Source organism: Hyaena hyaena, unplaced genomic scaffold (assembly GCF_003009895.1).
Source record: "Hyaena hyaena isolate Hyena2069 unplaced genomic scaffold, ASM300989v1 scaffold_144, whole genome shotgun sequence".
Classification (NCBI taxonomy): domain Eukaryota; kingdom Metazoa; phylum Chordata; class Mammalia; order Carnivora; family Hyaenidae; genus Hyaena; species Hyaena hyaena.
The window spans coordinates 80,796-96,371 of record NW_024080776.1 but is presented as its reverse complement, the minus strand read 5'-3'; the positions used below and the strand labels follow the sequence as shown (position 1 = coordinate 96,371).

General features: G+C 56.5%; 1 protein-coding gene across 1 annotated transcript; it reads left to right on the top strand.

Annotated features, from left to right (window-relative positions):
* Positions 1 to 6,121: 6,121 nt before the first annotated feature.
* Positions 6,122 to 15,307, top strand: EDN2 (endothelin 2). The gene is made up of 8 exons (XM_039238623.1): positions 6,122 to 6,155; positions 6,361 to 6,543; positions 8,456 to 8,555; positions 10,428 to 10,552; positions 10,870 to 11,026; positions 12,495 to 12,617; positions 13,585 to 13,683; positions 15,214 to 15,307. Exons 1-8 carry the CDS (start codon positions 6,122 to 6,124, stop codon positions 15,305 to 15,307), a joined length of 915 nt encoding a protein of 304 aa, XP_039094554.1.
* Positions 15,308 to 15,576: the final 269 nt, after the last annotated feature.

Below are 15,576 nucleotides of genomic sequence, written 5' to 3'. Positions count from 1 at the left end.
GGCCTTGGGGAGTGCCAGTGGGGGGTTAGGCAGTGGCTTCACAAGCTCCCAGGGGTGTCTTCCAGGCAGGCATGGTTGTGGGGAGAGGGGCACCCTCACTGCTTCTGGGCCCCTAAGGAAAGGGTCCTGCTCTCTTGCTCCTCATTTTCTGGCCCAAGGTTGTGGTGGGAGATTCCAGAAACCCTGTAACATCATCCTTCTGAGAGCCTGGGGTTTATTTGACACATAGGGAAACTGAGGCACCAAGATCAGAAGGCCTTTACCCCAAGCCACACAGCCAAAAGCCAGATCACTGGTGTGTGGGTCCGCCAGCACAGTCGGACCCCTTTTGCTACAGCTGTCTGTTCTCTGGGGGCTTCTGGCTGGTGGTGACTGTCTCTGTCCCTCTCCACCCCCAGGATATCAGTTTGGACAAGAATCAGCTTAGGAGGCCCCCCCATAAATCCATAGGACACAAGAGGTAGACAAAGCTCAGAGAGCTGGAATTGCTGGGCCCGGGTCACACAGCAGAAGAGGTAAAGTGAGATTCTATCCCTTCTATCCCTGTTCTGTGCCCTATGCCGGCTGCTTTCCCGATCTGCCAGGGTTTCCGGACTCTACCAACACTAGGCCTCAGGTGGCATGCTGGGAGACCCTCTGGCCTCACAGACATCCCCTGCCCTTGGGTGGCCCAAGAGGGTGTGTGCCCATCCTGCCAGGGTGGGCCCACCAGGCCTGCCTGGGCCCGAGGCTCCTTGCCAGGCTCAGATGAAAGTGTGAGGTCATTGGCCATCCCAGCTCCCTGTCCCATCTCGCTGCGGTGACTCAGCCCTGCCGTACCCAGACCTCCTCCTCCAGGGGACCCCAGCAATGGCCTGACCTGGCCTGGGCTGCCCCCACTCCCTGTCTGCCTGCTCAGGGCCTCCCACCCTGAGTCACTGCTCACCTCACCACCCAACACGCTGCTCTCTGCATAAACAGCCTTCTCCTCTCCTCCAAGCTCCCAGAGTTCCCACTGCTAAAGGCCCAAGAGCCAGGCTGAGGGATAGAGGGCCCTTCCTACTACCCTCAGACTCAGGCCATGAGGTTGACCCCCCAGGACCCCCAGGACCTGCTTTTGGGGGACTCTCTCGCCCTGACCGGAAAATCTAGAATTAAGGTTAGGAGCTCAGACCAAGGGCTCAGGCTGACCTGGGTTCAAATCCCAGCTCCTTCCTTGTTAGAATGGGTGACCTTGGATAAGATGCCTCAGTTTCCCCATCTGAGAAAGGAGGGTACGATTAATAAGCTGCATCCCATGCCGATTCTGTCTGGCATCACATGTACCAGGATGGTGCTTAAGAATGCAGGCCGTGAGGGGCGCCTGGGTGGCTCAGTTGGTTAAGCATCTGACTTCAGTTCAGGTCAGGTCACGATCTTGCAGTGCATGAGTTTGAGCCCTGCTTCGGGTGAGCCCTGTTCTCTCTCTCTCTCTCTCTCTCTCTCTCTCTCTGTCCCTTGCTCACTTGCACCCTCTCTCTCACAAAAAAAAAAAAGAAAGAAAGAAAGAAAGAAAAGAAAAAAAAAGCAGACTGGAAGGCAGGCATTATCTCGATTTAAACGGCTGTGTGACCTTGTGCAAGCCACTCCTTCACTGCTCTCAGCCTCAGACTCCTCATCTGTAAAATGGAAATAATAAAAAGAGTACCCCCTGCTGTGATGATTAGCTGTGATAACATATATAAAGGGTCCGTGCATTATCAGACACCTGGCACCAGATGTGGGTAAATGTTTACATGGGTAAAAGGTTGCGATGATTAATTCTTAAAGTGCCAGGTACTTAATAAGCCCAGGATGGTTTCTGTGAATGGTGGAAGGATGGAGAGTACCTGGTCCTTGATGCTACCCCAGGGGAGGGCTCCCCACATACTGAAGCTCCAGAGTGTGCTCTTTGCAGGCTGGTCACCATACTTCCCTGGGTGGGTCCAGAAGGCTCTTTGAAGATGTCCTTCTGGGCTGTGGCTGACCTCATGCTCTACAGCCTCCAAGGTACACACAGAGCACCTCATTTCGTGGAGACCAAAGTTAATGCTCAGACAGAAGGGGCTTGCCTGCAGCCACCCAGCTGAAAGTTCCATGCCCCCTCTTGGCTGCCTCCCTGGACCCCAGGACATCTCACCTCTCATGTTGCAGATGGCACTCTGGGCGAATTACAGAGCTCATCTACCCTTTGGAACCTCTTGGGACCCTTGCTGGAAGCCCAGTTTCCCAAATCCCTTTTGCAACTGAGTCCCACCTACTACCAGTGTTTCCTTGGGACATACTATAGGAAACGCTGGGCTGGGCTCCATCAACCCATGAGCCGTTGTCTTTATCTTGGCCTCACTTGGGGACTCAGCGAGCAAGGGCTGAGGCCAGTGGTGGACAATGTGCCTGACTTCTCCATTTCCAATTCAACAAGTATTCACCAAGCAAGCATACAGTCTGGATAAAGGCACAGAGGCTGGGGAGGTCATATAGGTGAAGACAGAGGGAAGAGCAACCTCAGTGACCCTGAGTTCGATAGACCTGAGTTTGAACCCCGGCCACTACAGGCCAAACTATCCAACCTCTCAGAGCCTGAAGTCTCATCAGAAAACATATCGGCATGCCTTAGAGGGTTATGCTGTAAGGTGAGAACAAGAATGTGACTCTGCTCGGCAATTAAATGTGGCCAGTAATGGCTGCCATAGCCACAATACTATGATTATACCCATGTTACAGATGGGAAGACTAGGGCTCAAAGAAGGAGTAAAGGGCACATGTAATGAGAGGTGGGCCTCTGATACAAACCTAGCTCAGCCTGATACCAGAGTCCGAGCCTTTAGCCAAGCCTGCCCTCAGAGACCCAGAAAAAAGCCAGAGATTTATAGCCTAGCATGGCTATGAACGAGAACCACGTGGGTGTTCAGAGGATGGTTAAATCTCATATCTTAGACGGAATTGGGAAGGCTTCCTGGGGGAGGTGACATTTGTGATGGGCTGTAAGGACGGGCAGAATAAATCAGGTGAGAATGGAAGGAGGCAGGGAGGCCCCAGGTTGTACAGAGGCAAGGAGACAAGAAAGTCTGTGGTGTATCCTGGGAATGAGAAGCCGTGTGGTCTGGTGGGCTAAAGCTTTGGGCATCCCGGTCATGGGTGGAATGAGGAAGGACAAATAGTTCAAGGTCAGACCCCAAGCAGGCAGGACGCCAGGGTGGGCTTTTGGGCTTGGTGAGTTGCTTTACCCTGATACCCTGCAACCTGGGTCCTGGCTGCAGACTTCAAGCTAAAGCCTGGGTTTCCTAGACAGGTGGCTTTGGCCCAAATCTGGACACACTTCTTGTCTGGGGTGGCGTTCTATGGTATGCCAAAACAGATGTGGGTGTGGGGGACAAGCCAAGGCGGCCAAGTGCTCTTGGAGGGACTATGTGACCCAGACTAGTAGAGGGGCCACTTCTGGGGGATCTGGCCCATGGGATGCAGATAACATGACTTTTAGTAAGACCCCTGACCCTCACACACACACACACACACACACACACTGTTCCTTTCCAGGAGCGTGTCTATACCAAGAGACTCACATGCACCTTGCAGCCCAGAATAAAAACGGGGATAGAGACTGGCTGACAGAGCCCCCCTGTGTCAAGTGACAGGTCAAGTCTTCCATTTGCTCTGCCACAAAGCCTCCCAGTAGCTGGGAGGTGGGACTTTTCTTCTTAGACACCTTTGATGGATGTGGCCTCCGACACTCAGAAAGTGTCGTGTCCCCTAGGTCACATGGCCGGTGAACAAGAGAACCAGCCTCAGACTGGCCGGCCCCTGTCCTGCACTGTTTCTGTCCTGACACAGTGCTGGGCATTTGTCCATAGGGGGATGGGGGCGGGGGGGACTCAAGCCTGAGTCACAGGGCTTTGAAGTTGACAGCTGGATCTGCCAAGCCACAGGTTCCAGAGGTGGGCTGGCCCCTGACTCACCCCCACACCCTGAGCCGGCCCCAGGCAGAGGCTTCAGCTCCTGACCACGCTCTTGCCTGCCAGAGCCCAGCTGTGCGTCTCCTGGGTCATTCATGGCTCAGGATTCCCAAGAGCTGGGCAGGAAGGCCAAGGCCTTCAGGCAAGGAGGTACCCTAGGCACACCTCTGGTCAGGAATTTCTGCCTGGAATCACAGTGAGAGCCCCAGGATTTGCCTGCCTTCTGGGCAGCAAGCTACCCTGATGATACAGGCACCAGGCACTTATTTTTAGCCGACATTTAATTCTAGAACCAAGTACTGTACTTCTGGTGGCCTGACCTCCTGGAGTCTCACCCCTTCCCAGAGGGGAAAGGCGTCCCCCTGGTGGGGCACTGGGTGCGCCTTGGAAAACATGGGTTCTAGGCAACAGAGTGGGTGTGACTCTGAAAAACTACCAGCTGCATGTCTTGGCTAGTGGTAGCAGTGGGACGGGGGGGAAGGTTGGGGTTCCAGCCCCTCCAAGTGCAGGGGCCTAGCAGAAAGAAAAGAATCCCGGCATCACCTTCAGTCTTCATGATTAGAACATGTTGAAGATGGAACCAGGCAGGAAAAGGGGACTAGATGTCCCTCATCAAAAAGATGTCTTTGTAAGAACGAGCTTTGTCTGGTGGGAAAGAGCCATCTTGTTCCATTTCACTGCAATGTTGCGAAGGGACCATGTGTCCAGGCCTGTGGTAAGCCCAGGGGTGGGGATTCCGGAGAAGACCATGTGTCAGCGGGCTCATTGGCTCAGCGAGGAGACACACCTCTCTCCAGGAAATAACCAAATATTTCCAGGACAAATGTAATGTTCTATTCAAAGCTTGTCAATGTTTGACCCTTCTAATCTCTCTAACCATATCTGTCATAAAAGAGGTGGATGCACAGGAGACTGGTTGTGTAAATGTATGGATAGAAGGATAGGTAAAAGGTTAGACAATGGATGCTTGGACAGATGGATGGATGGATGGATGGATGGATGGATGGATGACTGGATGAATAGGTAAAGGGCCTTTGGATATACGTGGTATAGGTTGTTAGTCCCATAGCAAATAAAGATAAGGGGGAAGGTTCCAACTTTGTCTTTTATCCATTGTGTGACCCTGAATAAGTCACTTCCTTATCTATAAAGTGAGAATCTTATCTGGAAAGACCTCATGTATATAGCGAGAATTACAACGCTAGGCTGCCTTCCAGGTCTATTGTGGGTATCTAGTGAAATAAGAATGAATTGTCCATGTCTGCCTAACAGCTGTGACAAGGGACAGACTTGTAGCCATGGGCTATAGGTTGTTTTTACTGTGGGGCTGAGGTCCCCCATAGACCCAGGTGGAAGGCCACTTCTACTCTGGGTGTCCCCACTCCCCCCGTCTGCATAGGGCTCTTTACCAGGGAGGCTGGCCTCCAAAGGAAAGGTGCCACAGGGAAGTTCCCTATGGGCTGGGGAGCCAGGAAAGCACATGGAGGGCACATAGGGTCCAGAGTTAGGGCTTTGAAGTTACACAGACTCATTCGGTAACCTTGGCTCTGCCCCTTTCTAGCTGTCCGACATTAGGCAAGTCCTGAGCCTCAGTTTCCTCATTTATAAGATAGGGACTGATTACGGTACCCACCTCTTAGGTATGGGGTGACGGTTAATGGAGATAATGCATGTAAATTAGTTAGCGCAGTGCTTGGAATATATTAAATACTCGGCAAGTGTGTGTTTACCCCACACCCCTAAAAGGATAAGTGGGGAATGGGGCCCTTAGCACTTTGGAGGTAAGTCAGAAACTTTGAGTGCAGAGATTGTCACCCTGGAGGCTGAGTCCCTGAGTCGGTTTTCTTATTTGACAAAGTTCGGCAGGACTCTCACGACCTCTTGACAAGGGTCCCTTGACGGAACAATATCTGCTTTCGGCTGAAGTTCCAGCAGTTCTGCGGGCCTCGCTGACCCTGTCCTGATTACCCCCAGATTGATAACAAACAGGGCATCTGAGTTATTCCTTTAAAAGTAGAGCTTATGTGGGAGATACAAATCTCTCCAAATGGGCTGAGGCAGAGGGAGGAGGCGACCTAGGAAGGGGGTGTCCTCCCAGGGAAGCCGTGGGCACCAGGCGAGCTGGTCTTGCAGGGCGGAGACTGCCCTTACGGAGACCCAGCGTGGGGACGATGGTGTGGGTGGCGGCGGGCCCTGCTGGCTCGGGTGAGCTGTGACCCGTGGCAGGAGGCCCAGCCCACCCACCAGAAAGAGGCCCCGAGGCTGAGTGGCCCCAGGCCTGAATGGGGGCAGCCCTGCCCTGCAGCCTTGGGGGCAAATCGTGATGGGAATGTCTGAAGCTCCTCAGTCTTGAAATCCCCAGCCCAGGTGGCTCCAGGGCCAAACCTTCCCAACCCCTCATCCCCTGCAGGCTCCAGACATCTCCCCCTGGCCAGCCCTGTCTTCCCAGCGGCTCGCTCTGCTAAACCACCTGCACGGTGTGTGCTTGCAAACCAGACGCTGTGTCCCTTCCACCGGGGCCACGCAGCGAACTTCCTGAAAACTGGTGGGGCCAGGGTGGTGGCAACAGGGAAGCACCTGGTTTTCCAGAGAGGTGAGGGAGCAGAGGGTCTCAGGCTGGTGACCAGAGGCTACAGGGCTGTCCGGGGAGCTCTGAACTCTGGTCACATTGGTTCTCAATGCCATAGGATGTCAGAGCTGAGAGCGCCAATCTCGGTCAATGGGAAGGCAGCAGACATGCCTCCCAAGGAAGCCAAGGATGGGGCAGGACTTGCCCAAGGCCACACAGGGTGAGGAGCAGTGCTGGGAAGGAGCTTGCTGCTTCTGCAACTGCACCAGGCACCAGCTCCAGCCCATGGTGCCCTGTGGGACCACGTCGCCATTTAACCTTCACCCCTGTGCACCCTCTATCCCACACAGTGGCCATGGCTGCTGGACAGCCGAAGATATTTGCTCTTAATCCAGAGGGTATGGAGGGAGCTTTGGGGGGAATTGGGGGTGCACAGGAAGATGGCCTAGCCCCGGCCCATGGCCCCGGCCCTCCTGCCACTGGGTCTTTCCCAGCACCCCTTCCCAAACAGACCCAGGGGCTCAACTTGGACCTCTAGGTGTGCTGGAAAGACAGGCTGGAATAGTAGCCATGAGAACATGTGTGGCTCCATCACTGCCTTGAGCAAATTGCTCCTCCTCTTGGACCTCAGTTATCTAATCCAGCAAATGGGAGCAGACACTGTAGAGAATAGTTTCTGGCACAGCGTCTTACCCAGAAATATGCCTCAACTTCTCTCTCCCGCCAACCCGCCCTCCCCACCAATCTCTCCTGGGATTGGGCCAGGGTCAAGCATGAGTGGAGCAAAATATTTTGTGTGCAGAACGATTCCCTCCAAATCCTGACGTTGGGACCTTCGGTGGATCCCTGTCCCCTGACCTGCAGCTTTACCAGCTCAGGCAGGGAACAGAGCCACGATGGGTCAGGGCAGTGCCACAGCTGCTGGCCTGGGGCCACTGATGGGAGCCAGAGCAGTGGGGCTGGGGGCCACACAGTCAGGCCACTGGGAGGGGCAGAGGCGACCATCAGGGCCAGGCTAGAGAGCAATGGAGCTGGGGCTGGGGCTATTTTTAACTCAGCTTAATTTTCTCTACCTGGAAACCAACTCTTGCCGGTGGGGTAGCGCCGTTCCGGGAACGCTCTCACCCCCGAGGATCAGGGCTCTCTCAGGTTCCGGGGCTGGCCCTCTCCATTTCACAGGAGCCCTGTCTGCCCAGCCCGAGAGCTGCGCGCAGGGCAGGAGGGGAACTGGAGCCAGGCACAGCTCCCCGCGCTGACCCCGCGAGGCCCAGGCGGTGGCCCCTGCCCTGTCGTCTTCCTCCTTTCACACCGGAGAGGGATCCTGTCTCCTGGTCCGTTTAATTCTTCTATTATGTTTCCCAGACTCGGAGCCTCTGGTTCCCTATTGTCCTGAGCAGCACTTTGCATTTGTGTAAAGATTAGACGCAGTGGAACCTTCGCTCTCCTTCCAAATGGTCTTTCTCTTTTACTTTCTCAAATCCGAGTTCGTTTTCTGGCGCTAGGCTCTGCTTCCTTGTCCTCCCTCTCTCCCTACCTGTCTTTATCTGCCTCCCTGTTTGTTTTCCTCGCCACCCAGACCCCCTCCTGCTCCCTGCTGACGGGCTTGTTCTCCTTTCTTCTCTTCATGGTTCAGTAGTTTGAATTCTCTATCCACCCCCTCCCCCCACCCTAACCCTGCTTAATTCCGTATTTATATTCTCTCGGAGGCTAATAGAAATGACTAGGAGTATTGCTCACCTCATTCCAGAAATACTCTTCTAAATTCTTAGAGAGGCACCTTGCGGGGGAAGGCAGTGAGCACTGCGTGGGGAGTCTCTGTTTTTGCTGGAGAGACCGAGATCTGAGACCCAAGTCCCTGTGCCGGCTCTGCATTTACCAGCTGTGTGACCTTGACCTGACAGGGCTCTTTTCTGAGTCTCCATTTCGTCCTGGGCAGTCGGGGAGCTCATCCCAGATGATAACAGCTACCTTCCCCGGGGCCACGATGGAGAGAAGGTGAAAATGCTCTGCACAAGCGGCCGCCTAGGGGAAGGAAGGTAACTTGAGAGCTATCTCCAGCCTCAGGTTCCGTCCCTCTGTACCAGGATGGCACAGCATATGCAGACGTCCATCCGTGCTCTGGTCATGCCCTAGGAAGAAGAAGCCCTCCTGTTCTCTGTGGCCGTCTCTTGTCCCCTTCGTAAATAAACAACAGCGATGACAAACTTGCTGCTGAACCCAGGAACTAAGACTCGAGCGCCCTGGGCTCCTGGGGACCTAATTTCCACAGTTGAAAGCCAGGCGCATATCCATCCATTCCCCCTTCCTTGGAGAGCCCTCCCCCAGAGGGTTCCTACTGTGTAGCAGGCAGGCTCCAGGCCCTGCGTTCTCTGGAGTTCTGGACCTCAAGATTGCTGGAGAGATAAACCCAGAGTCATGAGTCAGGCAGGCTGGAGAGTAAGGCTCCCGGAGTTCCGAGAAATGAGAAGGCTTTTCCTGTTGTGCCTGGAGACAGGGTCCCTGGAAGACATTGCGGGAGGTGGACTCTGAGGCAGGGCGGGCCAGGAACAGAGGGCGACTGTCAGTTTCACGAGGGGCTTAGTTCAGCACCAGCACATCCCCGCTCTGTCTCCGGCAAGACCTGGCTTCTGAGCCAGTAGAGGGACAGAAGCAGAATGCTATCCCCCAGGGCACACCCCCACTGTCTTGCCCTTTTTTTTTGAAAGAGAGAGAGAATGTGAGCGGGGAGGGTCAGAGAGAGGGGGACAGAGGATCCCAAGCAGGCTCTGCGCTGACAGCAGCGAGCCCAATGCAGAGCTCCAACTCACCGAGTGCGAGATCATGACCCGAGCCGAAGTCAGACACTCAATTGACTGAGCCACGGAGGCACCCCTGCCTTGCTTTTTCTTTTCTTTTCTTTTTTTAAATATTTATTTATTTTTGAGAGAGAGAGACAGCGCATGAGCAGGGGAGGGGTAGAGAGAGAGGGAGACACAGAATCAGAAGCAGGCTCCAGACTCTGAGCTGTCAGCACAGAGCCCAGCGTGGGGCTCGAACCCACAAACTGCGAGATCATGACCTGAGCCGACTTAACCGACTGAGCCACCCAGGTGCCCCTGCCTTGCCTTTTTTGAAGGGAGTACCCACCGAGGTGAACCAAGCACCCTGCCATGTCCAAGGTGGGGGACCTTTCAAGGAGTGCTTTGTATGTGTGCCCACAGGGGCAATAGATTCTAGAAGGGGCCAGAACTCCTATCCCCGGGCCCTGGGAGGAGGGATGGGGAAAGAGGGAAGAGGGACACTTCCTGAGTGAGGTAAGGATGAGACAGCTCTAGGCTGGTCAGAGGTCAGGGGTAGGGGTGAGTTGTGTCCTTCACTGAGGAAAGCAGGCCCAGAGAGGGATCTGACTTACCCAAGGCCACACAGCTTTGAGCACCCCCTTTCCCCTCCCACACGATGGAAAGAGCATCCTCAGCCTGGTTGGCAGTAGGCAGGTGGGACAGCAGGGTCTCTTCTAAGGAGAAAGCAGGTTTTGCTCATGGATGTCCCTTTCCCAACTCTTAGCTCTGGGCAAGAGCTATGGAACAACCACGCAGAGTGAGGAATGGGACCCAGAGCCCTTTGGGGATGACTTGAGGAAGCCCCGCAGCACTGGGAGAGGTCCCTGGGCACTGCAGGGGCGCTTCAGTACTCCAGGAGGTGCTCCAGGCACAGAGGGAGGAGCGGGGCCTTCCCTCCCGCCTCCGCCCTCCCCTGCCCCCCCCCTCCAACCGCAGAGGCTGGGGCGGGCCGGGCGCCCGGGGAGGAGGCGCGTCCCTGGCTCTCCTGTGCAGCAGGGCAGGGCTGGTCGGGCAGGGGCGGGGCTGTGCCTGGTGTTATAAGAAGCAGCCAGGGCACTGAGGCAATGAGCTATCGGCTCGGCTTGGCAGCAAGACGCTGGCAGCAGGCAGGCTCCCTGCTCTGGTCCAGCCTGTGCGCTCCACCGCCGCTACAGTCGCCATGCCCGCTGCCTGGTGCTCCATCGCCCTGGCCCTGCTCCTGGCCCTGCATGAAGGTGAGCTGCCCTGGCCTCACCTGCTGCAGCAGCACTGTATCTGCAAGTCAGCTGGGAGCATGGGGGGAGGGGGAGCCCCACAGCAGCGGCAGCTTCAAGGGGCTCTGCAGGTAAAGAGGTGCTGCAGGCACAGGATAGCCGCCAGCCCTTCCCACCAGGGCTGCTGGGGCTTCCCCCGGCCTGCCTGGAGCTCCTAAGCAATGAGAATGCCAACTTCCTCAATTATGCAAGAGGAGGAGCCTGGCGGGTCCCCCCATCCCACTGTGCCAGGCACCCTGACCCACCTCTCGGCCTCTCTCTTTCTCCTGTGCATGCAGGCAAGGGCCAGCTGGCTGCTGCCCCAGACCACCCTGCACCCTCACCCCGTGCCCGAGCCTCCCACCTGCGGCCCCGACGGTGCTCCTGTAGCTCCTGGCTCGACAAGGAATGCGTCTACTTCTGCCACCTGGATATCATCTGGGTGAACACTCCCGGGTGAGCCACGGTGGGGGGCCAGCCAGGGCCGCTAGAAGCGGGGCAGGGGAGGGGGACTCTCTGGCACAGTGCAGCTCTCCCTGGACCTCCAGACAGGATCACCGAGCTCATTTTAATAGTTACTGGTTATTGTTCCAACTCCCACGTGGGGAATGCCTAAGTAATCTCGTGAGAATTCTCACGGCAGCCTGGTAAGAAAGTATTGGCTCCGTTTTCCAGATCAGAGTACTGAGGCTCAGAGAGGTTGGGGGCCTTCCCCGAGATGACACAGGAAGGAGTAAATGGTAGACAGAGGCTCCATCCCAGGCCCACAGGTGCCATGCTGCCTCTGCACCATCTTCCAAGAATAATACAATTCCTGACAGTGCCCATGTCTCGGCCGTGCCAGGCCCCATGCCAAGCACTGCTCATATGTCATCAGCTCCTGAATCCTCCCCGTGGAGCAGGCAGTGCTGTTGTCCCCAGAGATGAGAAACCTGCCCTATGTCACCTGGTGGAGCTGGGGTGGGAGCCTAGTGCTGTCTGTTCTGTCTGCACCCGCACTGCCTCCGGGCCACTGCATACTTCAACTTGAAGTTTCTGTGTGTGTTTGTGTTTTTTTTTTTTTTCCCTTCCCCAAATTGCAAAAGGCAAGAGAAACCCTGCACGTAAGCGTGTGTGGAGCTAATCCGCATCTAAACACTCGCTCAGGGCGGGAACCTTGCCAGTCCCTGCGTGCTGGGTCTACCTAGAGTCATTACAACTCCAACCACATCGTCTAAAATTAGCTCTGGCACCCGAAGGTGCTGGTCCAACCGGCCACAGGGCCCCGGCCCTGCCCCCAGCCCGCCTTGGCCAGACTTTCAATCTGAAATCAATCCCACCAGATCTCACATACACACGCATGCACACGCAAGCACATGCACACACCGTTTTTAAGTCAGAGCTCTAAGGCACATTTATCAGCCCTCCAGGCAAGTGGTGGCCAGGTGAGGGCAGCTGAGCTGCGAGCGCGTATGTTTACTGCTGTCAGACGGTGTTTTCTCCCCTCCTCCAGGGGTACTAGCTAGGATCCCTCCTTCAGCTTGAGTTCTAGCTGTGAGACAGGAAGAGCTGGGAGGACTCCCCACTATCCCACTTAGGGAGGGAGCACGGTTCCACCCCCTCCTCCCCATGCTGGGTGTCTTCCCTGGCAAGGCCAGAGGTGGGGAGTGGGGAGTGACCGAGGCCCAGAAAGGGGAGAGACCTTGTCCAGGACCACCTGGCACCCAGGAAGAAAAATGCACAGAGGCTTCCTGAGGTCGGGGGTGGGGGGAGGGGCTGGCAACCTCTTGCTTCCAGCCTGGTGGCCTGGTTGGCCAACCCAGTGTGCGTCGTGGACAGTCTCTGCCTGCCAGTGGTCGTAGCTCATCTCATTGTCTCTCCCTCTCCCTCCCCCTCCTCTCTCTCTTCACCCTACACCACTACCTTGCTGGCTGCCTGCCCACAGACAGACAGCTCCTTACGGCCTGGGAAATCCGCCAAGACGCCGGCGCCGCTCCCTGCCAAAGCGCTGTGAGTGCTCCAGTGGCAGGGACCTCACCTGTGCCACCTTCTGCCATCGAAGGCCCCGGTAAGTGTGTGCCCAGCCTGCAGGGGCCAGGGGTGGCTGCTAGCCTGGATGCCCCTGGAGAGCAGGGGGTCTGGAAGATCAGCACAGGAGCCGAGCGACTAACAGTGAGGGGTGGGGACAAGGTCCTGGGGGCCCATAGGCTGCCCTGGGCCCATGGGTCGTGCCCCTTTCTGTGGGTAACCAGTCACCCCAAGTTCCTCCTACTCCCCAGCTCTGGGGTCTTCCAAGAGCCTCCCTCCCTCCCTCCTCTCTAGGTGACAGCTAAAGCAGCTCGGGCCTAGAGAGCGGGCGGGACTTCTCAGGACACACTGCTAGTCAGAAGGAGAGCTGGGCTTTCAGACTTAGTCTGTCTGACCGACAAGTCCAGGGGCTTTGGATTCGGAACTGAGGCTCAGAGGGCTTTGGAGCTTCTGTGCAGAAGTGACATCTGGAGTTGGGAGACTCCAGCACCATCCCAAGGGTGTCACAGAGTTGCTGAGGAAGGGGGCGGGCAGAGGTGCTCAGCCACATCTCTTCACTCTCTGCACCTCAGTTTTCCCATCTGTTAAAGGGGTGGGAGACTTTGTTCCCTCCCTCGTCCACTCGGAGGGTTTGGGGAAAGCAGAAAGCGGCTTGACAATCTCAGACCTCCCATCCCCGTGATGGTTTATGAGAAACTCCGCCTCTGAGACTCAAATTGTGACTCCACCCCTGCCTCAGTTTCCCCTATGAAAGGCTGTGCTCAGCTGCAGGTGGCTGGATTCTGGGAAGGCCGGGCTCCCAGCTGCCTCTTTCTGAGGCTAAGACCGTATTCCCGGTAGCTCAGTTTTCCTCAGTCCCCACCCCGCCTGGGAAAGGAAGGATGCCAGGTGCACAGGGGTGGAAATGGATCTGCTGGGGCGGGGGGAGGGGGGGCACTGGGCCCACAGCCAGGTGCTCTCAGGGCCCCGGACAGCCCCTCACTCGGGCCCTCACGCTGTTCCTTCAGGCCTGAAGCCGTGGGAGCCCCCGGCAGCGGACCCCCTCCAGGCGTGTCGCAGGCTGGCAGGATGTGGCTATCGGCAGGAGGGCTCCTCCAGCAGCTGAGGTAAGCGGTGCCCCCGCCGACAGAGCACCTGCCGTCCGCTTGCACGTTTCCGTCGTTCTCCGTATGAGACAGGACTGGGTCCTTCCTGGGCAGCCGAGAGAACTGAGGCTCAGGGAGGTTACGGCATTTGCCCAAGGTCACAGCACCCTGTGGCATCTGGCTGTGCTCTCGACCGCTGTTCCCACCAGGCTGAGAAGGGGACTTTCTTAGGCGGGCTGAGGGACTGTGACCACGGAAGGCCCTCGACTGTTCCTTCGGGTCGTGTCTGAATGAAGCACCTCTTATGTGCTGGGTCCCGAGTGGCCGACCACCCAGCCTGTCCCCTCCCCGCTGTCCCAGACTAGATCCCCTTCCTGGCAGCCTCCGCAGAGCTCAGCTCGAGGCCTGGCACACGGGAGGTGCCCACGAATGTCCGCCCAACCAAACTGACTTGAGAATAGAGACCGCATCTGGCGGTGTAGACAGGTGGCTAACAGGGTGGCTTCTGAGCCAGCTCTGTTGCCAACAAGGCTTTGTGACCTTGGGCTTGTCCCTTCACTTTTCTGTGCTTCAGGCTCCCATTTTTGAAACAGGGACAGCAGTGCAATCCATCTGTAGGGTGTTGTTGTGCGGGTCGAAGAGTTAACCTATGTGGGGCACCTCAAGCAGGGCCTGGCTCCCCATGGGAGATTTGGAGGTGTCGACAGTCCCGACCTCTGTCCCTGAGGCTCTCGGAGCTGGATGGGGCCCAGCTTGGCCCCTCAGGGTCCCCCATCTTTGTGGAAGAAGGCTGAAATGTAGGAGAAAGGGCAGCATGGTGGGTTGGGAAAGACCCAGCATATACTTCGGAACTGTCTTTGGATGAAAGAAAAGCTCAAGATTTAGACTTTGCAAATGCAAGGGCACCTCTTGGTGGGCAAACAGCTTGCTTTTGCCCTATTCAGGCCTCGTTCAGGCCTATTTTTATTTCACAGATTGAGAGAGGGGCTCAGAGAGGTTGACGCACCTGCCTGAGCTCCCAGAGCTGGGAACTGAAGCCAGCCTCTCCAGTCGGGGACACTTTGAGCCTGGACGAGACCACTTGGATGACGTCAGAGTCCCTGCCAGGGTCTCATCCCGGTTCAAAGGGAAGCTAGGATCCATATTTGTCTGGGTTGAATGACCTGGAGCTGGACCTTGAAGAATGGGAGTTCTAGTAGGTTCAGTGAGGGTGAGGGGAAGGTAAACAGCCTAGAAGGAACGGCATGAGCAAAGGTGTGGACGTGGGCAGGCAAGTCATAGCAGACACTTGGCCCTCTGGTCCTTCCAGCAGTATTTGATGTTGAACATCAGCTTTGTCAAAGTCCCCCATGGACAATCAGTGCAGCTTCTAGGCCGGGTCTGGCCCATCCTTGATGCACAAACTTTGTTTTCAGGGTCAGCTATGGCTGACCTCTGACCCCAGAGCAACTATAATTAAGGGGGCCAGCTCCTATCACTGCTGCCTCTCACTGGGAATGCATGGGCAGTCCATATCTCCTGAGGTGCTAAGTTGACCCTTCTTGATTCCAGGGACATTTCTGCAGCCAAGAGCCACTTTGCTGGGCAACAGCAGGTGGCAGTGAGGGAATCGAGGCCTGCACATCCCAAGCGGAGGAAGAGATAACGCTGGTTGCCAAGGAATGCCGGAAAGGAGCCTGTGTGGAGCCCGGAGGAGAGGGGCAGCCCAGGGCCCACCTGCTGGGATGGCACGCGCTCTGGCCTCCTCGTGCAAGTGAGGGAACTTCCCTCCAGGCAGCTCGTGCCCTCACACTGCCCGGGAAAGCCTTCAGCCACGTCCCACTGCCCTCATCAGCCCCAGCCCCACATGCCGCCGGAAGGAACCGCATGAGGAGTGTGCTAACCTGGAGGCCACGTCCCGAGAGGTTTCCTGTC

Coding starts and splice junctions, on each gene's coding strand:
- EDN2 (XM_039238623.1), top strand. CDS start 6,122: ATGGTGTGGGTGGCGGCGGGCCCTGCTGGCTCGG. Junction 6,544..8,455: donor GCACCTGGTTTTCCAGAGAG/GTGAGGGAGCAG, acceptor CGTCCTGGGCAG/TCGGGGAGCTCATCCCAGAT. Junction 12,618..13,584: donor TTCTGCCATCGAAGGCCCCG/GTAAGTGTGTGC, acceptor CTGTTCCTTCAG/GCCTGAAGCCGTGGGAGCCC.